Source organism: Xenia sp. Carnegie-2017, unplaced genomic scaffold (genome assembly GCF_021976095.1).
Source record: "Xenia sp. Carnegie-2017 unplaced genomic scaffold, XeniaSp_v1 HiC_scaffold_16, whole genome shotgun sequence".
Taxonomy (NCBI): domain Eukaryota; kingdom Metazoa; phylum Cnidaria; class Anthozoa; order Malacalcyonacea; family Xeniidae; genus Xenia; species Xenia sp. Carnegie-2017.
The window spans coordinates 12,101,349-12,127,010 of record NW_025813469.1 but is presented as its reverse complement, the minus strand read 5'-3'; the positions used below and the strand labels follow the sequence as shown (position 1 = coordinate 12,127,010).

The 25,662-nt window shown below is 36.6% G+C and overlaps 3 protein-coding genes and 2 long non-coding RNA genes across 5 annotated transcripts; 3 read left to right on the top strand and 2 right to left on the bottom strand.

Annotated features, from left to right (window-relative positions):
- Positions 1-2,663: 2,663 nt before the first annotated feature.
- LOC124435858 lies at positions 2,664-4,293 on the top strand. The gene is made up of 2 exons (XR_006945190.1): positions 2,664-2,755; positions 3,785-4,293. It is a non-coding gene; the product is annotated as an uncharacterized LOC124435858 (long non-coding RNA).
- A 4,055-nt stretch (positions 4,294-8,348) lies between these two features.
- LOC124436090 (kelch-like protein 10) lies at positions 8,349-9,329 on the bottom strand. Its single transcript, XM_046986018.1, has one exon. The coding sequence runs from the start codon at positions 9,327-9,329 to the stop codon at positions 8,349-8,351; it is 981 nt and encodes a 326-aa protein (XP_046841974.1).
- A 276-nt stretch (positions 9,330-9,605) lies between these two features.
- LOC124436089 (E3 ubiquitin-protein ligase PDZRN3-B-like) lies at positions 9,606-10,352 on the bottom strand (the record flags this gene model as incomplete). Its single annotated transcript, XM_046986016.1, has 1 exon — positions 9,606-10,352. A coding segment is annotated over exon 1 (648 nt), but the record flags the coding sequence as incomplete, so codon positions are not given.
- A 3,379-nt stretch (positions 10,353-13,731) lies between these two features.
- On the top strand, positions 13,732-15,421 carry LOC124436088. The gene is made up of 2 exons (XM_046986015.1): positions 13,732-14,163; positions 14,318-15,421. The coding sequence occupies exons 1-2, from the start codon at positions 13,732-13,734 to the stop codon at positions 15,419-15,421; spliced, it is 1,536 nt and encodes a 511-aa protein (XP_046841971.1).
- A 5,474-nt stretch (positions 15,422-20,895) lies between these two features.
- LOC124435856 lies at positions 20,896-25,546 on the top strand. Its single transcript, XR_006945188.1, has 3 exons — positions 20,896-20,950; positions 23,193-23,709; positions 25,428-25,546. It is a non-coding gene; the product is annotated as an uncharacterized LOC124435856 (long non-coding RNA).
- Positions 25,547-25,662: the final 116 nt, after the last annotated feature.

Genomic DNA, 25,662 nt, shown 5'->3' with positions numbered 1-25,662 from the left:
CAAGCAGTGTGGTGGAGTTTTAGAGAGTTGTCGGGAATGTTGTGCGGAAAGTCGACTTCGTCGAAGCAGAAGGGAGAATTGTATAAGGCATGTGTTAGAAGTGTTTTGGGATATGGAGCAGAGTGTTGGGCGCCGAAAGCAGAGGACCTGAGAAGATTGGCGTCGACGGAAAGGAGAATGCTTAGGATGATGTGTGGTGTAACGTTGATGGATAGGATTCGAAGTGAAGAGATTAGAAAGAGTTGGTGTTGAGTGTATCGAAATTGGGTAAGGCGCCAGCGTTTGAGGTGGTTTGGGCATGTGGAAAGGAGGGAAGAAAGTGCTGAAATTCGTAGAACGTTGCATATGAATGTTGATGGAGTCCGCAAACGAGGTAGACCGAGAAAGAGATGAATGGATGCTGTGAACAGTGATATGAAGGCGATGGGTATAACGAGAGATATGGCGAGAGATAGAGACGTTTGGCGTAGAAAAATTCATGGACCGGTCAACCCCCCTGGCGGGGATTAATACTGGCCGGTATACAAATGTTGTTTGTTGTTGTTTGTTTGTTTGCTGTAAATGCCATGTATTGTTATATTTGCAAATTGGTCAATATATCAATATCAAATAAAATATCAACTTTATTTGAAAAATATTCTAATTGATGTATTTATGAAAATGTACAGCAAATATACTTCATCACAAGCAGCAAAATAAACAAGTTGTATTAAACTGATCATACTTCAAAAGGTTTAGAAATGTTGAAAGAGTGTGTTTATCTCTTCAAACTGTGAACTAGCTGCATAGGTCTATAAACCATAGTACATATTTCATTTATTTCCAATTTTGCATTACCAGAGTACATACTCAATTTTAATCGACTTTTGATCAGAGTTTATATCTGTAAACTATAAACTATTTCTTTAAAACCAGAGAAATTATTCCATTTCATTTCAGTTTTGATCAGGGTTTATGTTTGTAAACAATTAACTTTGTGTACTGACATTATACCCATAAAAGCTCTTACTCCCTTTTCTATAAATACGATGATTTTTTCTTCAACTGGGCAGAGATGCCTTCGTTGAATGGTGTTAATGGTATAAAATTCTGCTAGGACATTTGATAAAAAGTTTCCTCGAAACTGACTGAAGTACATATATTTGAAGGTTTAAGAGAATCGTTATGCATTATGACGTCACTGGTTGTACAAAATAGCCCGTCTACCAAATTCAATATCTTAAGAATAAAAAAGAACGTTTTTTTTAAGTAGATAGGTTACTGTCATTTTAAAAATTTTTTTTGAAGGAAACTATAATTTATAAATCAAAATTTTTGCATCATAAGCATTTTAAATTTTTCAAAAAATGTCATCGGGATTCCAAGAAAAGTCTTTGAATTCGATCACTACTGCATTGTATGAACGTTCTGCCTTAAGTCCGAATTCTAACGCTTTTTTTCAGAGCAATGTCATTATCTCACACCATTACTTACAGTGACGTAATGCGGTAGCAAGTGACGTTGTCTTTCCATTTCAATTTGAGAACTTTATTAGTTTTTTTTTCTTTGAACATTTATTGTTTTTGAAATGAGTGAACGTTGAAAAAATACAGAACATGAGTAAATAAGCGGACCTGGTTACTGTCTAGGTCGTACATATAGCGGGGATAATTCGGGGTTTGAGGGGTGTTAAGGGGGTGTGCACGTTTCATATTCTTGGTTCAAGGGGTGTAGAATGGCTACCAATTTTCACACAAATGCAAATAGACCAAACACTTAAACCAAAGCAATTGAGATTAGAGTTAAAGAGAGCGCACTTTCCAAAAAAATCTCACAGTCACAATATAAAGGTAACTCATTTGAGAAAAACAGTCTGACATGCTACAACAACAAGGAGACACCAAAATCTAATACTAATTAGAGCACACCCCTCCCCTCCCCTACAAAAACCATTGTGGATACATTCCATACTACCGTGGTGAATTGACTATGATAGTTCTTTCATACATGTTTTTAAAGTTATGTTAATTCTTTTCTTTTTTTCTTAAAACTCTTAAAAATGACTTCAACAAAAACATTTGTAACGTGACAATGTTCATTTTCTACTTCATTAGTTTCAGTTGTTTGAAATATATGAATAACAAATGTAATCCTTCCCTGCCTCAGTTATTAATCTTTCCCCGCTCCCTGCAGTGTCGCATTCCATCGAACTTTCAATTGCTTGAAATCAATAACATTGCTTCGTTCTCCATCTTTCAGATATTTTTCTCAAATTCTGGAATGAACGAGGAAAAATGGCTACCTTGTTACGAGAGATTTGTCACATCCGTGTTTCATCTCTCGCAGCTCGACATCAACCTCCACAAAGGGGAATTCTATTTTCACTTGAATCTCACATCGCCCGGCGAGATCATCTTAAAGTATTATGATTCCAAAAAGATGATGTCATTGCCGCTGACCAAAAGCGAATACGATTGTACATGGGTTTCGAACTGGAATAAACGAAAGTCGAAACAAATGAAGAACAGGTTTCTTTTTTTGAACTGTATTGTGAGAGACCAAGCATGCAAAGGATTTGAACGAAGACCATGGAGGTATATAATGGCATTTGATACAAGGCACAGACGGCAAAGCAGCAGGGATTTGAATACAGAGCTGAGCCCGCGGACGAGCAGTGTAAATGCATTCGCAATGTTCAAAGATTTAATATCAAAATCATTGACTATACTTGATGTAAACGTTGAAGTCATTCATAGCCATGTAATCTGCATGCCAGGTAAGATGAGAGTTAAAGAATGTGTGTCAACCAAGATGCATTGCGTGCTTTTGTTTGTGTTTACTTTGTTACTCTTTGAGCTTATTGCAAAATGAATTCACTTTCGTCATTATACTGTCTAATTTATCTGAAATGTTTGCCTGAGAACATTGATTAAAAACTCTATTTTATATTTAGCTAACTGTTTGTCTAATTTACATGGACTACAATAACAAAATCTGCCATTTTCTTTACTCACATGACAGCCGTCACGCTTTAATTAACGCGCATTGCATCTTGGTTAACACATTCTTTAAAGTGCCTATATCAGGGTCAGGGAATAACGTCTATAGATAGTTACCTACATCGAATTTAAGAACATTTGCATTAAATTTGATAGGAAGAAAATTTTGTCTTTATGGGCTTTTGGGCCTAGACTTATGTTACACATGCACTGGATGTGACGTAATAAGGAGAACACGTGCATGAAGATACAGGAAGAACTCGAAAGCTGATCAGTGCAAACCTTAGACTGAGATTGATTCATATGTAAATTCTCTTTGATTGATTAAATTGATTGAGCTCAGATCGATTTGCACAGGCTGATGTGAACACAGCTACAGCCCAATTAGCGCACGCATTTTGGTGTTTTTATGTTGAATTAAGAAATAAAATGTTCATTATGTTTTCACAGGCTATATACAAACCGAGGAGAACTTTGAGAGAACTCCAGAGCAGATCAGTGCAAACCAAAGACCGAGTTCTTGGAGAGTCTCCTCGGTTTGCATTGCATTACCCTATGCAACCACAGTAAATAACTTTACGTACAGTTTCTTTTTTTAAATGAAAATAAATAAACTTGAAACAAATGTTTCAACTTTTCCTATAACATGTATTCATGATTGATTTGCAAATTCTCTTTAATTGATTTAATTGACTGAGCCGAGATCGGTTCGTACAGCTTAATGCAAACTCAACGATAGACCAATCAGCTCACGTGTTGTATTGTTGTTATTTCATTTCAACTCGAGTTTCCATTTTTCCTTGTAGGTACAAGGACACCAGGGGTGCACCTGTGGTATTTGTGGATGCTGGATTGTTGGAATGGAAGATTCCAGATTTCAACAGTGAAAAAATAGCACAAATATGTCTATATTTGCTTCAATTTCCCAGACAAGTAAACATCACGTACAGCGTTCGGTACACTGATCTCTGATATTTACGTATTGTTTGAATGCCTGGTAGCTGTTGTTAAAAATATGGCAATACGTAAGGTTCTTAACTAATGCTGTAGTTGTTTCAAGCTGGGACTGTATAAGTTACTTCTATTGTTTTCTGTATTTTGAAACCAGCATTGACCTGGGACCAAGCGTTGAATTCAAGCGCAAATGCTTGTTGACCACTAACAATAACTCACCCAATTGGATTTCTTGTGCAGATCTATAAACATTTTTATTTGCCACCTATTAACCTTATTCTGCTTTGAACTTCTTAAAGCACCATACTTCATAGTCTTCAGAAATCAAATTTTTATTTGTTGTTTTGCAGCATCTGTTTTATCAATATTCTGACTGACCTGTGATTTTAAACATATATTTTGAAATCCCTGAGCTACAACTCATCCACGACGTCAAGAAATATCGTTACAATCACGTGGACACCCACGCACCTATCTAAGTATATAGTTGATTGGTATGAACTTCATCCGCTGGTCGATTGGACTGCGCAAGTTTTCAGTCATTCTTCTTCAGCTTGCTTCGACAATTGCTATTTTAAACTTATTACCGTTACCTCAATAACCGTTGTCGCGCTAGACGTGCCCCCTATTCTAAACCTACATTGTCAAAATCACACTAACAAACACCAGAAAACGTCATGTAATCTTTATAAAGAACGAAAAATTTCATTAAGACTGACATACGTGAAATTTCTGCCTTAAAACAATGGTTAGTAAGCTATACGAAATTATTGTAAAATCAACGCACGTGTGTTTAAACTCTATCCCGATGACCTGGTAACATCCAATGATATCCTAATCATACCCTCTGTTATGGTAAGATATGGGTAATATCTGTCCAGTCTACATCTACATCCCTCCATTTTTCTCTCTATAACAAAGGTAATAAATCTGTAACTAGGATATTGAAAAGCTTCAGCTTTACAGAAGAGAAAGAGTGAAAAACGAGTGCCAAAGTCAAAAAGCCAAACGTCTCCCCATTACTCTGAAGAAAAGTGTACTTAGAAACCTGATCGTCAACGATAAACATCGTTTCATATTTTGCGACATTCCAAAAGTTGCCTCTTCGAATTGGAAAAGAGTGTTTATTGCTTTGAATGGTCACAGCCATTCACCGTGGAACATTAAATCAAGTGATGCTCACAACAGGACAAAAGGGCTTCTACGTTATCTGCACGAGTACAGCGCATCGGAGATTGCCGTAAGGTTGAAAACCTATTATAAGTTCATCTTTGTACGTGACCCATATGAAAGACTGGCAGCGAGGTACCGGAACAAATTTGTGGAATCTCATATTCTGTATTTCGATTATAGGAATCTTCCGTCATGCAGTCTTCCGCTTTTTGTCTGGATTGTTTTTAGACAATTAGAGGCCTCATCGTTTTTTACTAGGGGCGTAACGCAAAATATTGCTTAGCATATATGTAGAGAGGGGTTTCAACATATCTTTCATTCGGTCCATCTTCATTACAAACTCTCGTAAGCTATAAACTAGGCAGGAATATGGCTTCAGACTATGACTTTGAAATTCAAGAAAAAACTGTGGGAATTCGTGTGTGGAGAAAAAATGGAGAATCGGAGTATGTTGGAAAAAACTAGTTTTTCGATGTCATTGCTGAAACATATTGACGCAGGCAATGACAGTGGCTTTCAATGTCGCGTATATTCCTCATTGCGTGAAGAGTCCAGGTAAGTCAAGAATTTTTTGTTCTCTTTTTTTTCATATTGTCATTGTTGTTCATCATTTTCATGCAGAGCTAAAACGTGTGTGTGTGTTTAGGTTGCGTTTCTTCCGAAGCAAAGGTGCAATCTCTGGAGGTCAATCAAAATTTATGGACGATTTAAATAAATATAGTTATGTCAGGTTAACATTCCTACGATTTCTTATTGAGACATGATAACTCCAACCCGTTTAAAGCACGTAAAGGCTTTTCCATATTTTCCGAGTGATCTTCGAACTATAGCTATTGCCTGGAACGGTGCTCGCTACTTCTGGTGTGTTTTTTAAATGTCCCGTGGGTTATGAGGGCGTGTACTGTGCAAATGACGTCAACGAATGCACGAATAAGTCTCTGTGTCTATGACTGACTACAGCATAAAATACACTTCTCTATGACTGACTACAGTACAACATACACTTCTCTATGACTGACTACAGTATAACATACACTTCTTTATGACTGACTACAGTATAACATACACTTCTCCATGACTGACTACAGCATAACATACACTTCTCTCTGACAGACTACAATATAAAATACACTTCTCTAGGATTGACTACACTATAATATACACTTCTCTATGTATGACTACAGTATATGAGATTCCTATAATCAAAGTAGCCACTACACAACCATTGACAACAATATATCGTGTTCAAAAAGAAAGCGCTACACGATACACGAATAAATCAACCTTTGGTTTTCTGGGCGGTTTGAGAGTCTATTGACTCCTTGCTTTATATGTTTTATGCGGTTTGAGAGTCTATTGACTCCTTGCTTTATATGTTAAAAGAGGACAGACCCCTTGCTTTATATGTTTTATGCATAAACTTACCTAAAAACTTAATTAAGTATTTAGTTCGAAACGTCTTATTATAAGCTTTGCTCTTATAGCCTTCCTGGCGTTCCTTGTTGTCTTGCATTCGGGGAAAAAATTTTCCATTCTCTTTGTTTTAGGGAAGAAGCACTGAAACTAGGTTTGTCTGATTTTGTCGACGCACGAAACGCTGACGATAACAAAAAGACTCAGCAGATCATCGGAAAAGCTCTAGTTTTTTTCGAGGTAGGTTAAGTTTCGAGCAAGAATTTTTTGGAGATTTACTCAGCTTCATCAGGAATTTGCATTATAAAATATCGTTTTAAAAACCCGGTTTCTAATTGGTTAAATGCTCAACATAAACAATGTGTCATTGAAATTGATAAATTCATCGTTTTAAAAGACCATTTTATAAATGAAATAGAAAACACATTTACTTGTTCCTATTGAGTTACAGAAACACATAAAATGTTTTCTCAATTAAAGGTTGTATCAAGCAGAAAAAGACCTTTGCAAATTGACGTTACATTAATTTCAACGCTTAATTTTGCTGTTAGAAGTTAATATCTAATTCTCAGGAGCAGAAAATCATTTGTAAAGAATATTTAACTCCTACTCTAGCAAGAAATTTCTAAAGAATATTTAACTCCTACTCCAGCTAACATAACTCCGGCTTTTGCTTCTAAAAAGTTTACATGACCGAATATTCAAGAAATTCGAAAGTAGAGAATATTGTCCTTCTAGTGGTACTGATATTGACTGGTTTTCCAAATATTGTTACAACCAAATTTGCAACTTTTGCTTTAAAGTGCCTGTAACACGAAATTTTGCTAGTTAAATTATGTTTGCAATGAATAGAACTTTTGAAATGACATTGTACTTTCTAAAACAGTTAATGTATATCTCTTTCCCTTCGCAAGATATTGAAGTTTTTGTTATTTCTATTTTATCTAACTTGTGACGTCATATTGCATAATGAGTTCCCACAATATTTTAAATACTCTTCAGTTTCCTGACAACTTTATATTCTATACCATTAACCACGTCACAACAAAGTGAACTCTGTCCTTGTGAAGTAAAGTATGGTTAAATATACCTAATACTTCTAGTTCTCATTATGCAATTCGACGTCACAAGTTAGATAAATCGGACAAAACATAAACCTCAATATCTCAAGAAATAAAAGTGATGTGCATAAACTGTTTTAGAATGTCCATTGTTATTTCAAAAGATCTCTTCAATAAAATTACAACTTAGATTGCCAATTTTTCATGTCATGGGCACTTTAAGCAAAGAAAATGCTTTAGTTTATGTAAGACTTGTACTTCGATGAGAAACATCGCCTTGTCTCAGCATCACTTTATCACAAACAAATTGTCCTTCTTGGACTATATAATTGTCAATACATTAAAGCGACATGTTATCTGTCATAAGAAAAAAGCGTTATTTCTGTGAATATTTTTGCTTGTTTAATAACGTCGTATTTTTATGACACTTTTCTTCGTGTTAGGGAAAATAAAAATTGTTTATTAAATAACTATGTATAATTGGCAGTTATTTTAATTTTGATGAACAAAGACTTGACAAAACAACCGGTCAAATCCATACACTGCAGTTTAAAGATTCTGCACAAAAACTAATGCTATAAATTTTCTTTTACCTTAGTCTTTAGTAAAATACTAAAGTCATTTAATTCTTCAGTAATTTACCATAATAATCAAATGCTATAAGAACATCGAAGGTTTACATATTTAATTCTAAGTATGCACTGTTCAACTTAATATTAAAAAGTTTTGCTGAGTGATATTGGTCTGATTATTACAGAATATTTTGTGCTTAGACATAATTTTGCCCAAAAGGTAAAACTTCAGCAATGGCTCCAACTCGTGATTTCTTCATTGAAGGAAGATATGTCCATGAAGAACTACTTCCCATTTTGAAACACTCCACTGATGTAAGATATTTACCATTTTCATTCTCACCTCCCATGATAACAATTGTATCACCAGTTATAACTGCAAAACATTGATTTCTCTTTTCCAACATGGATGGTAAGAATGTAATCTTACCTGTATTGCAGTCATACATGATAACACTGTTCAAATATTCTCCATCATAGTCACCTCCAAGAAGAACAACTTGATCTCTCCATTGAACTGTTGCCATTGCAGTCAATGGATAAGGTAATGGAGGCATTTCCTTAAATGTAAGAGTCCTTGGATCAAACTCCAAAACACTGGACAAAACTTTATCTTTTCCATATCCTCCAAAAATAAGAACTTTATCATCAACAACAACAGCTCCATGGCCATGACGTGGTTCAGGCATATGACACAACTCTTTCAAAACAAGAGATGTTGTACCAGTAATTTTCATTTCACTGATTAAATCAGATCCTTTGCCACCAATCCATCCTCCAATGAAAAAGATTTGTTGTTTATAAACAACAGTTTGATGACCCCAACATACACAAGGAAACTCTGTGGGAAATCTTCTCCATGTCAAAGGTAGCTGTTTTATATTTAATGTCTCCATTGACTTGTAGCCACCTCCAACAACGAATAAATTATCGTTATAAATAAATGATGAAGCAGTGAAGGGTTCATAATCCATTGATGCAGTCTCAAACCATTCCTTCTCTTTCCATGAAAATATTTCAGCATTCTTTTTGAAATCAAACGAGAAACCACCAGCAATCAAAATATCTTCTTTTTCTGTGTTCATCATTCCCTCAACTGATGATGGCGATGTTTTGACATGTTCATTTTTAGTCATCTTTCCCAATAATTGAAGCATCATGACTTTCATTTCTTTCATTTCTTTAGTCACTGTAGAAAGATTCTGTTGACCATCTTTTATTTCTTTCCTTGATTCCATCATTTCTTTGGTCACTGTAGAAAGATTTTGTTGAACGTCTTTTATTTCTTTCCTTGATTCCATCATTTGCTTGGTCACTGTAGAAAGATTTTGTTGAACATCTTTTATTTCTTTCCTTGATTCCATCATTTGCTTGGTCACTGTAGAAAGATTTTGTTGAACGTCTTTTATTTCTTTCCTTGATTCCATCATTTCTTTGGTCACTGTAGAAAGATTTTGTTGAATATTTCTTATTTCTCCTTTCGATTCCATCATTTCTTTGTGTATTTTCGTAGACAGACCACATACATCAACAAGTTTTTTATCTATTTCAGCTTTGACTTGTTCCATTTTTACATTTAATTTATCAATTGACATTTTTACTTGATCCTTAGAACTTTGTTGAAACATTTCTTTTATCTCCGCAAAATCGTGAGAAGGAATCTTTCTGTATTTACATAATTCAGTTTCATGTTTAATCTTGTCTCGTTTGTTTATCTCCTTGTCACAACGTTCATTAGAACACAACACTGGAGCAAAACCACAATTTTCAACATGTCGTTCAAGATCTTCAACATTTATACATTCTTTGCAACCACGAATAGCGTAGTCGCAGCTGACTTTAAACTTAGAAATCAAGTTATTTATAACACGCGATGGAAGAAGCGCAGCTACTGTCAAATTATCTTGACATTGAGGACATCTTTGTGCATTAACTCGTAGATGTTCTTCAATACATTTACGACAAAAACTGTGTTGATTATGGCACATTCTGGCATCTTTCATGACATTAAGACAAATTGCACAGCGAAAATTTTCATCAACAGCATTCTTAAATCTCGATTCATCATAGCCACATTCATAATCATTAGGACGATAAGCCATTTCATTCGTCTTCCCGTATAATTCAGTGTTAAGATTAATTTAAGAAGGGACAAAATTATTTGTTTATCGCTACAAGTTAAAGCTAGAAGATACGTTGAAATTTGCAGTCGACGTTTGATAAACACGGAAGTTAAAAGCGAAGAATAACAACGCCTAGTTTTATATTTTAACATATTTATGTAAAACAAAACCAAGACAAAAAAGATAAAACAAAACAATGCAAGGAAGCATATCTACAAGACATGCATAAACAAAAATAAGTACGCAATTCTTGCATGTTGTAACCTTCAGTTATGTGGCCACAAAGTGAACTAGATTTATGAACATAGTTTCGATGATATATAATAAAAATAATTTTTGTCAAGATTGTGTTCAAGATTTTTAAAATGTGTTGAATGCTTAGTCAAACCACTCAGTAACTCTTACTCTTAAACACTTTCTGCATCTATCGAACGCGTTCGCTCAAACCCCACATCGTGGAAAGTGAAGAGTTCTTTAAGAGCTCTTACAAATTTGAACGATAAATGCATAGTCATTTTCACTAATAACCATTTATTTGCAATAATACATGTCTTAATTGTCTTTCAAACTGTTTCCTAACTTACATGAGATGTCATTTATTCAACCGACAAAGGAACACGTTTATAACTTGTGTATTGATTTACATACATACGACACTAGAATTAGTTGTATTTCTTTTTTGTGCCAATGCGCTGTGCTTTTTGTTATAAATTTTTTTCTAATAACCTTTTGAAAAGACTGTATTTTTGACGATTGTGTTCAAATAATGTTTAATCTGGGAAAGCGAATGCATCGCACATTTCAAGTGATTGAAAATACTCAATTTTATTTCCTACTTTTATAGTTCGATGTTGTGTCGTCATTTTGACGTTATGTAAGTTTAAAAGATAATATTTGCTGTTATTTGCTGATAATATTTGTCAATATTATACAGAGGTAAGTTCTTTTGAAACCCATTGTTATCAAAGGATTATGACAGGAACATGTATGATTATGAGCCGATCAAATAAAAGGCATACTAGTTTACATTATTCCTTGAAAGCAAGCAATAGGATTTCCAAAAAAGTGAAAGTATACAGGATGTCTCAAAAACTTGAAACCCTTTAAAATCACTTGATTGACACTCGGAATTGCATGATTCAGCATGAATTAATCGCCGAGAATGAACAAATGCTATTTACTGGAATTTTATTCTAGGGATATGCAGGGTGTAGTGACGGCAATTCTTATGTTCTCATTAAAAATATTTTTTTCAGTTTATTAAACGCTTAAATAATGTGAGTTGGGGGGTTGGGCAGGTGTTAGGGGTAGTACCTCTGTACCCTGGGCAGCCGCATGCATTTGTGCATGGCTCAGAGCATTGGCCCTCACCACCTGTCTAGCTCACATATGGCTCCAAGTAGTTGCTTGTGCACGGCAACGGCCATCCCCCGGTAACGTCCTCGGCTGGACGGCGAAACTATGTGAGCGAGCTGCACTCTGGATTCTCCAGGTGTAGGCGGGTGTCATCTCACCCAAGTGCATGAAGACCTTCCGGCAATGAAGGCTGACGACTCTACCATGTTAGCGAGTACCATCTGTGTCATGGTCGAAAAGTCGGCGACAAATCTGACTCACCATTGCCTATGGCGATGGAAGGCTGGTCAGACACCCTGACAATACAAAAACATCAACTGTCTAAAAAGCCACAGGCACTATGGAGTCTTATGACCATCTGACACCTGCTTCCAGCAAACCCCCACTGCCTTGTGGGAAAGGTCTTTGCTAAGACTAAAGGCTAAAGGAAGGTGAACCTCAAACAACTCACTACGGAGATGGGACCCCGTAAAGGCAACCATGTTCAGTCAACGACAACTGGATTGGCAGTCTCTGCAGTGGAGTATTGTTGCCAGCACGTCCTGACTTGTTCTTGCCCGCTGGAGAACAGCAGTGCCCCACCGAGAGAGTGTCCTGGTAATGCAAAAGCCAGTGCCACTTAACATTTTGCATGCAGTTCTATGGAAATGAATAAGGAAGCTAGACATGATACCGGCTCGAACGTCGCCCGGGTTACCAAGGTTCGCGCTGGTCCGCTCCCGCTCCGGCGACCAGTGAGAAGTAAGCTAGGACGCAAGGTGGACCGCAAGGAGGACATCAAGAAACATCTGAGACTCGCAGGATGGAACGTGAGGACGCTGCTTGATCGACCTGGATCTAAACGACCGGAAAGGCAAACAGCGCTAGCAGCAAGGGAGTTGTCAAGGTACAGCATCGACGTGGCAGCACTGAGTGAAACCCGGCTGGCTCTAAGTGGCAGCTTGGTTGACCAAGGATACACCTTTTTCTGGAGTGGAAGAGGAGAGGGAGAAAAGAGAGGCTGGAGTTGGTTTTGCTATAAGAAACCAAATCGCCCAGAAGTTGGAACAAGAACCGGTAGCTGTAAGCGACAGAATAATCACTCTACGCCTTCCTCTGCAGGGGACGGTGTGGGCTACTATTGTTAGTGTCTACGCCCCGACCATGACTAACCCTGATGAGATAAAGGAAGATTTCTATCAGAAGTTGAGGGAAACTATCAGAGAAGTGCCCAGCACCGATAAGCTCATTATAGCCGGAGACTTAAATGCCAGAGTTGGAGATGAAGTGGAAAACTGGCCTGGAGTATTGGGACATTATGGCGTGGGCAAGTGCAACACCAATGGAGAACTCCTCCTAGCCTTGTGCTCTGAATATGGTCTGGTGATAACCAACACTGTTTTCAAGCATAAGCACACCCACAAGACGACATGGATGCACCCGAGGTCTAAGCACTGGCACCTCATCGACTACGTGATCACTAGGCAGAGAGACCAGAGGGACATAGTCAACACCAGAGCATTTAGAGGGGCTGATTGCAACACAGATCATAACATGGTGCTGTCCAAAATCGCCTTCTCACTAAGGAAACAAGTCAAGAAAACTGGAGGACAGCACAGGTACAATCTCAACGTGGCCAGACTGAAGTGTGACAGTGTGCGCAAAGACTTTCAGAGAAGTATGACAACATCACTACAGGAGAGCACAACAGGAGACTCGGATGTTGTAGGAAGTGGGAGACGTTAAGGGATACAGTATTTAATACAGCAAAAGAAATCCTAGGCAAACCGAAACGCAAGCACCAGGACTGGTTTGACGAAACAGACGAGGAGCTAAACAGACTACTAGAGGAGAGGAACCAGGCAAAAGCAAGACAGCTGACTGTAAACACCAGGTCTACCAGGGCAAACCTTGCATCAGCACGCAGCAAACTACAGAAGTACACCCGACAGAAGAAGTCTCAGTGGTGGGAGACTAAAGCAGAGGAACTGCAGCACGCCGCAGCAGAAAACGACATGAAGTCCTTCTATGGAGGTCTTAGAGAAGTATATGGCCCACAAAGAGAGGTACTGCCCAACTGCTCGCTCTTGATGGAGAGACTGTGTTGACAGACAACAAGAAGATGCTGGAAAGATTTGCTCAGCACTTCGACCAGTTGTTAAATCTGCCTGGAAACGTGGATAGTGCTGCTCTTGCGAGCATCACCCAACGTCCAACAGTCCACGTACTGGATGAGCCCCCAAAGATGGATGAACTTCTGAAGGCGATCGCAGCAACTAAGGAAAGCAAAGCTCCTGGATGTTGTGGGATACCTGCAGAAGTATGGAAGTATGGTGGTACAACACTCAAAGAGAGGCTGCTAGATGTGATCGGAGATATCTGGATAGGAGAGAAGATTCCACAAGATTGGAAGGACGCGAATATAGTCCCTATATTCAAGAAAGGCAGTCGTAAAGAGTGCGGCAACTATCGCGGCATTTCTCTACTCTCAATCGCTGGGAAGGTGATGGCTCGAATACTCCTCAATCGTCTGAACGAAATGATAAGTCCCAGAGTAATTCCTGAGACCCAGAGTGGATTTCGGAGTGGGCGGAGTACCATGGATATGATATTCAGCCTACGACAGGTTCAGGAGAAATGCACTGAACAGAACATGCCCTCTATGCAGTTTTCATAGACTTTACTAAGGCCTTTGACACTGTCCCTAGAGGCGGCTTGTGGGCAGTACTGAAAAGTTTGGCTGTACTGATAAGATTATCAATCTCGTGAAAGCGTTTCACGAAGGAATGCAAGCTAAAGTCACTCGTGGGAGCGACTGCTCTGAGGGATTCGCTGTCTCAACAGGTGTAAAGCAAGGGTGTGTGCTGGCTCCGACACTGTTCTCATTCTACCTGGCTGCCATGCTGGAGGTTGCCTTCGAGGACACAAGGGAAGGTATCTACATCCAGACTAGACATGATGGGAACCTATTCAACGCCTCACACTTCAAAGCTAAGACACGCACAACACGTCAGCTTGTCAGAGATATGCTTTTTGCAGACGACTGTGCTCTGGTTGCTCACAGTGCAGCAGAGATGCAGGCATTGGTGGACAAATTTGCACAAGCTGCCGCTATGTTTAGCCTCAAGATAAACATCAAAAAGACTGAGTGCCTCTACCAGCCAGTAAAGCTTCTACTCCCTCCCCCAAAACCCTGTGCAATCACCATAGACGGACAGCCTCTTGTCCAGACCACAGACTTCAACTACCTGGGTAGTACAATCTCCAGCAATGCTAAGATTGAAAAGGAGCTGAGGAACAGAATGGGAAGGGCGAGTGCAGCGTTCAGTCAACTAAACGATCGGCTATGGCAAAATAAGCATGTCTCGACCAGAGTTAAAGCCAAGGTCTATCAGGCGGTGGTGCTGACAACACTCCTTTATGGAGCAGAGGCATGGACAATCTACAGGCTTCAAGTGAAGAAACTGAGTGCGTATATGATGAGACAACTGCGGGACATTCTGAAGATATCATGGCGGGACAAGATCGCAAATGCTAAGATTCTCCGTCTGACTGACCTGCCACACATGGCTGACATGCTGATTCAAAAGAATTTAAGATGGATTGGTCATGTCCATCGTATGGAGGGATCTCGTTTACCACGCCAGCTGTTGTACAGCCAACTAGTAGAAGGGAAACGAAACCAAGGCCGACCTCGACTCAGACTCAAAGATGTCATGAAACGAAATCTAAAGAGGAGAGACATCAACGTGACAACCTGGAAGCAACTGGCTGATAACAGACCGGCCTGGAGAGCTTCAATCCAACCATAGAACAGTCCTCGTCGCTTACGACTGACTGCATGATGATGATGATGAATGTGAGTTCAATAGCACAATAAATACTCCCTGTAGTGCACGTGTCTTGTTGTTATTTGTAATCGAACTGGTGATAGCTATAGGTTATGGAATATGCATTGCCTTATTTTAATTGGACGACGTACGGATTTGGGAAATATTTTAAAATTCCAGGAGTGTAATTAGTGTCATACTAAGGAAAATTTTGAACATTAATTTTTTGAATGGAATTTATCAGTCAGAAATGAAACAAGAATACAAATGTTGCAATGAAAGAATAAGATGATGCTTTGTAAGCCCGGCCAAGTTTAAGATTGTATTCGTTCTTTTAATTTTTGAGAAGCACCTTTGCACCATTTCAGTCAGAAGTTCAGAAAAAACCTCGTTACGTATGAATCAGACAACAAATATGGAAAAGCTGACATTAACTTCTCACTTGACTCTGAAGTTGACCAACGCTTAGGATGTCAAAACGTTTAACAGTTACATAAACAGTTCTTTCCAGGACTGCCCAAACATTGATGATCTATATATATGTGAAAAATTGAAAATATTATATTTCGGATCGAACTTGTGTTGAGGTCTTTGTAAAGAGAGTTTGCTGTGATCTAATCTACATTCTAAGAATTATCTTTCAGCATGCTAGGTAGTGTAAAGACTGTTCTCATTCTTTGTTGTTCATTCATCACTACCTACACTGATACACGTTATCTTAGTTTATATTTTACGTAGTTTAAAGACTCTTCTCGTTCTCTATTGCTCATTCATCCCACCTACACGAGCTCACGTTATTTTAGCTTATATTTTAGAAAGTGTGAAGACTGTTCTCGTTTTCTTTTGTTCATTCATCTCCACATACATGAACACTGACTGCTAGCTCTTCTTCTCTGTTGTTCATTCACCACTACCTAATCTGACACAAGTTATTTTACTTTATGTAGTGTAAAGACTGTTTTCGTTCTCTGTTGCTTTCTTTAACCTTTAAATATTTTGAAATATGAGAAGAAAATGCTAAGTAATGCACATTTGCATCATACTGTTTTGATTAAAAGGTTTAAAACATTCAGCACATCATGAAAACCTAAAAAGCTCGTTTTTTCAAGTTTGGAAATTTTTCATGTACAAACGATCTAATTTTATAAACAAAATACACTGTATTCTTCCTCACAGAATGTATTGTGATTTTTCAAAAGCGAGCATTTCTTAGAAGATCATCTATTGTAGTCGAATGCATGCTGAAGTGGATGGTAAAGCTAAATGAGTTGCATACAAAAACTATTTACTTGTTATTGATATTCGTCAGAGGAGTTTTTAATTACTAATCTTTAAAATACATTCAAGCTTAGACTTTAACAAACTAGATAGTCAACACATAATGACTATATTTGTTTGTGTACCTTTTAAAAAAATATGTGAGGTGTTTACGTTTTGTGACCGTAATCTCTTTGTAGTGTTTCGATAAAAAAGACCAGCGTTCTTCAATGTCTATTTGCGTCAAATAAGAAATTTGATAAGTTGACACAGTTTGTATTTACACATTTGCATAAACACGGAGAAGTGTAGCTTTGTGGAATTAATATACAATAAAATAGAGACTTGTCGTGGTGACAAATCTGAAAATCGTTTTAAAGATAGCAAATACCATGGGGAGTGGTAAAAGTAATAAGTTAATAGTTCTTAAAAGATATGGTATTTGCGATGTTTAATTACTATAATACAGATTGTCTCGATATGTAAAAGTACTGTGTAGATTTCACCCAATCGAGCAACGATACCACAAACAATTATAGTATTGTCAATAAAATTTATTCTTGGCGGTACAAAAAATCATTTGAACTGTCATTTGTTAATCATAGACCATTTTGCTTAACAATTTTATGCATATACCAAGACAAAAAACTATAATAATCACCGATCGTATGAAGGAAATGTCTAAGTTAACGGTAGTCTGTTTTGTGTAAATTTCTGACAACAATCCTTTCTGTCATATTCTATCATCTCATTGTAGATTTCGGATTTAGTTTTTTTTATTTTTTCTTGGCATTTTTTCATCGCTATTACGTCAGTTTGGATATCGTAGTCGGAATTTGAAACAGGTTTAGTGAATTTTCATCATTTAGGTGCCCTGCAGTATACATCTGTTTGTGTAAAACCATCAACAAGTTTTGACCACTGGTACGACAGCTTGATAGCAATAACAATAATCATAAGAAATTAAGACACCATATTTGTTGTATAAAAAGTCCAGTAGTTGTAATCTATGTTACATGAGTTTGTTTGCCATCGATTCCTTTCACAAACCGTTTGATTATTTAACAAATGATAAAAAAATCCATGATAATTCAATAATTGGGTTCTTGTGCACCAAAATAAGGCAGATTTGAGCAGAATGTCTGGAGTGAAAGTTTGGAAATAAAAATTCATCATTTTTAGATTTTTTATGAATGTTTTCCGAATATTGATCAATTACAGGAAATGTGTAAGTGTCTATAGTACGTTGTTTTTCAGTTCGTTTAAACCTGTTAAAAAGCCGTTTGTAAGGTGCCGCATGGTAATCGTCTTGTTCGATTTAATGGTTCTTGCTCTAACGCAAGTCGTTGTCATTGTTTGATGCTGTAGTCAATGTTTTGTTTCGTTTGCTGGTCATGTTGATCACTCGACAATGTGGTTGTTCTGTCTTCTTTCGTTGTTGCTCGTTTGTGTTCACTGTTCACTGTTTAGTGAGTTATGCATGTTTATAATGCGTGGAGTTTTACCAATCTTCATTTACATAATGTTCATATTTGTATCAATATGAACATTATTTGCCTTAAAGAATGCAGTCAATGATAGACAAATAATGAGGACAATAACAAGTGTGGTCATGCCGCGCAATTCTAAAACTCCAAATCCGTAATTTAGCGATGATGCACCGTACACATTTCACCCTATATCGAGCACTACTTTTTTTCAGTTGAGTTTTATTTGGTTCAGTGATTGTTGCAGAAAAATAAAAATTGTTGGAAGGTGAAGGGATAGAAATGACTAGCTGTTATACTGCGAAATATGCATGGTGCTCAATTTTTTGATGCATAGAATCCAAAGCTAATTGCAATGAAAGTTAACAATTAAACAGCACACTCTTAGGTGTGAAAAACACGGAATTTACATTATGAATGGTGAAATAATTCACTCAATTGATTTCTGGATTTGTTATTACATTTTGTTATTTAATTTCAAATAGAAAACACATACTATATACAGTTTATATCACAACTAGTGTACCTACCTACACTGAAAGGCTGAGCCGTATGATGGGGGGGGGAAGGCTTAAGTTTCCAAGGGCAATTTTCATTTTAAAAGGACGCTCTTCTTGCAAAAAAGAGCACTTTTTATATTAAGTTTGAAAGTTAGGGGGCACGTGCCCCTCCCTCCCTCCGCCATTGCTGAAAGGTAATGTAAAGACTTTTGACATTCTCTGTTGTTCATTCATCACTACCTACACTGACACACGTTTATATTTTAGGTAGTGTAAAAACTGCTTTATGATCACTTTTGTTCATATTGGAGATGATGTGATTGATCCCAATTAAAATTTCCCTTTTTTAGACGAAAGTGTTAAGTCTTTAAAATATTGAAATGTCTATCTTTATAAAGGTAATGCTATGAATAAACTATGTTTGCATCGAACTGACAAAATTAAAAGGTCTAAAATATTCAAACACTTCATCAAAGATATTGTCCAAAGCTTTGACGTTGAAGTGTGCAAATACACTATTTTTGAAATATTGCGAAAGAATTTCATCGAAAAGATGCCAGAAAACTGAAGAATATTTGAAAATTTTTCTACGACATTATGCATAATGACGTCACTGGTTGTACTAAACGGATATTAAAAAACTTAATAACTTGAGAAATGAGAATCTAAAACGACATTCACGAACTGTTTTAGAAAGTACGCCGTCGTTTTAAAAGTTCTAATAAACGAGAATGTAAAATAAACACCGAAATCTTTCCTGTCAAAAGAAATTTAACATTCTTGATGATAACTTAACTTGAAATGATAAAAGTTTCAGCAAACATACAACACTAAATGAAATTGTTTTCAATTCAAGAAGAAAAAATTCATTCATAAATACATAAAAAAATACACACTGGATTCTCAGGTTAGCAGTCCGATAGATGCGTGAGTCGGAATCGTATAGATTATAAGTAAATAATTTTTATTCGATCTAGTAAATAATGATATAGCATAAATAACAAATGTGCGGTTTAACAGTATACCAAACGTAAATACATGAACTCACTTCTTTGCCGGGTCCTCACGATCTACATTAATTTCAATACAGGTTAGCCGATATAATAAAGTAATACAATGATGAAGCTTTCGCCCAGGTTAGCATGTGGTAACTGTCAGCTGCACTATAGACTCAAATCCTTTTTATCCCAATGAATATTGCGCGTCAAATTACGCGTCAGTTAAAACATGCATAAATTAAACTCCAGTGCTAAATAATTATATCCGTGCTGTTTGTCAGCAATCCACACACAATCTGTTAAGTAATTATGCCATTCCTAACGTATTATGGACTTTGAAAAAGAAATTGTTTCGCTCAAATCCACAACGGTAGGAAAATACATGATTGAGGGGGGGGAGGGGGGAGGCTTGTATTCATATGTGCATTCTATAATCCGCTGAAAGCATTGAATTTCAAAAATCAAAAGAACTAATAACGAGATACAACCACGGATTATTGAGCAAGCTACGTCCTTTAGTCTTATTTCTAAGAACTCACTGATCGCTAAGCTACAAAGTTGACCGAACAGTTGTTCTCCGTCGTATTGACTTCCAATTATGGCCGACTCTCATGGCCAGTGAATCGACCTTTTCATAAAATGCTTTGTAATGCAGTATTTTAATTTCAAAAACGATGAAAAAGAAAATATACACGGCAAGCCACTTGTCTTTGAGAAACTTTAGGATGTCTATAGAAGTAAGTTGTCTTCAAATCAATTCCAAATCGCGTTCATAGCTACTCTGTTTTGAGTTGACTGCCATTGTCGTTGACCTATGTTCGTGTTTGATGTTTATTTAATCCCTCTGCGCAAAGGTCTCGTCACTTTTTTGGGTGAGCTATCACACAAAGGAATACATACCGTTGTATTCTCCAGGTTTGGTCATATTCTTGGGATTTGTAAATCCAATTTGTTATTTGCATTTCTGTGTATAAATGAACACATCACCATTACAGTAGCAAGCCTTTGTATATGATCAAGCCTCACAAATTTAAGCTTAGATATTATTTGATAACAATAAAATAGAGTACGTAAATGTTATTTTTTGATCTTGTAGACACAAGAGGACCAACAATGTAAACTCTTTCTCGAGGGCTCCATGTTTGAGGATCATTTTAATGACTCAAGAAGATTTGTGAAGAGAGTTATGGCGGTCATTCTGAACTTTTTGATACCGAGTTTCTGAGGCGTATTTGTTTGTTACTTCTGGAACTAAGGACGTCAGCCGAGGTTTGTGTACCTAAAGATGTTTCTCTCTGTCATAGGGTATATTGCTATTTCCATATGATCTTAATAATGCAAGATCAATAATGCATTTAAAGTAAATGACAAAATATTTTGACATAAAGGTTTTGAATTTATTTTAAGAAATCTTCTGTACAAATGAACTAAACTATAACATACATATGAATTACCAATCTTTAATTCATACTTAACTCTACTTCCATGTTTTGAGCTCTTGGAAAAATGAAACTCAAAACTTTCTGTCATGTATCCTTGTATATATTTGACAATGTAAAACATTTAGTTCATTCATATTGCTGATGACTTAATGTTAAGTGAAACATGTTTATGTCAAAAAATTTCTTATTTGCTGTAAATGCCATGTATTGTTATATTTGCAATTTGGTCAATATATTAATATCAAATAAAAATATCGACTTTATTTGAAAAATATTTTAATTGATCTATTTATGAAAATGTACAGCAAATATACTTCATCACAAACAGCAAAATAAACAAGTTTTATTAAACTGATCATACTTCAAAAGGTTGAGAATTGTTGAAAGAGTGTGTTTATCTCTGCAAACTGTGAACTAGCTGCATAGGTCTATAAACCATAGTACATATTTCATTTATTTTCAATTTTGATATGAGTTTATCTCAGCAAACAATGAAATAGGTCTACTAAACCAGAGTACATACTCAATTTTAATCCAGTTTTGGTCAGAGTCTATCTCTGTAAACTATAAACTATGTCTATTAAACCAGAGAACTTATTCCATTTCATTCTAGTTTTGATCAAGTTTTATATTTGTAAACAATTAACTTTGTGTACCAACCTTATACCCATAAAAGCTCTCACTCCCTTTTCTATGAATACGATGATTTTTTCTTCAACTGGGCAGAGATGCCTTCGTTGAATGGTGTTAATGGTATAAAATTCTGCTGGGACATTTGATCAAAAGTTTCCACGAAACTGACTGAAGTACATATATTTGAAGGTTTAAGAGAATCGTTATGCATTATGACGTCACTGTTTGTACAAAATAGCCCGTCTACCAAATTCAATGTCTTAAGAATAAAAAAGAACATTGTTTTACGTAGATAGGTTACTGTCATTTTAAAAGTTTTTTTGAACGAAACTATGATTTATAAATCAAAATTTGCGCATCATAAGCATTTTGAATTTTTCAAAAAATGTCATCGGGATTCCAAGAAAAGTCTTTGAATTCAATCACTCCTGCATTGTATGAACGTTCTGCCTTAAGTCGGAATTCTAACGCTTTTTTCAGAGCAATGTCATTATCACACACCATCACCTGCAGTTACGTAGCGCTGTAGTCAGTGACGTAGTCAGTGACGTATCGCGGTAGCAAGTGACGTTGTCGCTCCATTTAAATTTGAGAACTTTATTAGTTTTCTTTTCTTTGAACATTTATTGTTTTTGAAATGAGTGAACGTCCAAAAAATACAGAACATGAGTAAATAAGCTGACCTGGTTACTGTGTACGTCGTACATAGAGCAGGGATAATTGAGGGGTGTCGGGGTTAGGAGGGGTGTCGAGGGTGCGTGCACGTTTTATATTCTTGATTGAAGGGGTGTAGAATGGGTACCAATTTTCTTACAAATACTAATAACCAAACAATTAAACGAAAGCAATTGAGATTAGAGAGATAAGAGCACACCCCTCCCCTACCCTACAAAAAAATATCGTGGATACATTCCATACCACCTTGGTGAATTGACTATGATAGTTTTTTCTTACATGTCAGGGACTGCGAAGTTCGATAATTGAGGGAGGATAGGGGTCTCTATCATCACGTTATTCATCGTCACGGGACTGACTTTTTTGCCCAAGTCATATTTTTCAATTTTGGGATTTTTGCGTAGAACTATTATTTTGTCGTGTGTTCTGTGTTTATTGCCGAAGACAATTGACAAAATCAAAAAACGACTCCATAAATTTTCAATATATGACGTTTATTGAAGTGTTTGACTGTTTTTAAAGTTATATTAATTATTTCCTCTTTTTCTCAAAAGTCTTTAAAATGACATCATCATAAACGTTCGTAACGTGACAATGTTCATGTTTTACTTCATTGGTTTCCGTTATTTGAAATATATGAATAACGAATGTAATCTTTCCCTGCCCCAGTTATTAATCTTTCCCCGCTCCCTGCAGTGTCGTCTTCCATCGAACTTTCAATTGCTTGAAATCAATAACATTGCTTCGTTCTCATCTTTCAGACATTTTTCTCAAATTCTGGAATAAACGAAGAAAAATGGCTACCTTGTTACGAGAGATTTGTCACATCTGTGATTCATCTCTCGCAGCTCGATATCAACCTCCACAAAGGGAATTTTATTTTCATTTGAACCTCACATCGCCCTCGCGAGATCATCTTGAAGTATTACGATTCCAAAAAGGTGATGTCGTTGCCGCTGACCAAAAGCGTTTACGATTGCATATGGGCTTCGAACTGGAATGAACGAAAGTCGAAACAAATGAAGAACAGGTTTCTTTTTTTGAACTGTATTGTGAGAGGCCAAGCAGGCAAAGGATTTGAACGCAGACCATGGAGGTACATAATGGTATTTGATACAAGGCACAGACGGCAAAGCAGCAAGGACTTAAATACGGAGCTGAGCCCGCGGATGAGCAGTGTAAATGCATTCGCAATGTTCACAGATTTAAGCTCGAAGCCATTGACTATACTTGATGTGAATTTCGAAGACATTCATAGCCATGTAATCTGCATGCCAGGTAAGATGAGAGTTAAAGAATGTGTGTCAACCAAGATGCATTGCGCGCTTTTGTTTGTGTTTACATCGTTACTTTTGATCTTACGGCACAATGAATTTACTTTCGTCACTATACTGTCTAATTTATCTGAAAAATTTACCAAAGAACATTGATTAAAACTCTATTTTATATTAATTATAACTGTTTTTCTAATTTACATGGACTACAATAACAAAATCTGCCATTCTCTTTACTCACAAGATGGCCGTCACGCCATGATTAACGCAATGCATTATGGTTAAGACACATTCTTTAAAGTGCCTATATCAGGGTCAGGGAAATAACGTCTATAGATAGTTACCTACATTGAATTTAAGAACATTTGCAATAAATTTGATAGGAAGAAAATTTTGTCTTTATGGGCTTTTTGGCTTAGAAGTATGTTACTCTGCACCGGATGTGATGTAAAAAGGAGAAGACATGCATTGAAGATACAGCTTTTTCAATATTAATTAAAGCTGCTATAGCAAATCTTGAAAAACTGCACTACAAATTTAAGATGTATAGGTGTATAGTTTGATGAAATGATTTTAAAGAATTTTAAAAGGAAACGTTTAAAAGTAAAGTTGCGTTTTCTCAATTTTACTTTACTTTCAGCGCGAAGTCACATACTTCTACGTACGCCCAAAGACCCCATGAGGATAACATTTTTGACCAGTCAAATATATTTCAAACGTTCTTAAAATTGATTTAACTATCCAAAGAAATTATTTCACTGTACCTGATACTTCTGGCACTTTAAAAAATAAAATATGTTTTTCGTGTTTGCAAATGCTTACTTTGGCGTCAATCCAACTTTAATGGAAGGAGGAGATGATATTCATATGTTTTGCTATGCGTGGCCAAGTTCTTTAGAAAGCAATTTCATATTCAAAAGAAATCAGCTTGTCATATTACGTATAGCAAATTATATGAATATGGCCCCCCTCAATCAACGTTGGATCAACGTCAGTGCATATACAAACTAACGATAAGTTTGGAAGAACTCGAAAGCTGATCAGTGCAAATCTTAGACTGAGATTGATTCATATGCTAATTCTCTTTGATTGATTAAATTGATTGAGCTCAGATCGAATTGCACAGGCTAATGCGAACTCAACTACAGAACAATTAGCGCACGCGATTTGGTGTTTTTCTTTTGAATTAAAAAATAAAAGATGCTCATTATGTTTTCACAGGATATATGCAAACCGGGGAGAACTTTGAGAGAACTCGAGAGCAGATCAGTGCAAACCAGAGGCCAAGTTCTTGGAGAGTTTCCTCGGTTTGTATTGCATTACCCTGTGCAAACCTTAGACTGAGGTCTTGGAGAGTCTCCTCGGTTTGCATTGCATTACCCAGTACAAACCAGAGACTGAGTTCTTGGAGAGTCTCCTTTGTTTGCATTGCATTACCCAGTGCGAACACAGTAAATAACTTTACGTACAGTTTCTTTTTTGAAATGAAAACAAATAACTTTAAAACAAATGTTTCAATTTTTCTTATAAAATGTATTCATGATTGATTTGCAAATTCTCTTGATTTGATTTTATTGACTGAGCTGACATCGGTTTGCACAGGATAATGCAAACTTTACTATAGACCAATCAGCTCACGCGTTGTATTGTTGATATTTTATTGTTCATCGGGTTTTAATTTGTAATATAATTCGTATTTCAAGTTTCCATTTTCCCGCGTAGGTACAAGGGACGCCAGGGGTGCACCTGTGGTATTTGTGGATACTGGAATGTTGGAATGGCAGATTCCAGATTTCAACAGCGAAGAAATAGCACAAATATGTCTATATTTGCTTCAAATTCCCAGGCAAGTAAACATTACGTACAGCGTTCGGTACACTGATCTCTGATAATTATGTATTGTCTGGATGCGTGGTGTCTGTCGTTAAAATACGGCAGAACGTAAGGTGCTTTACTG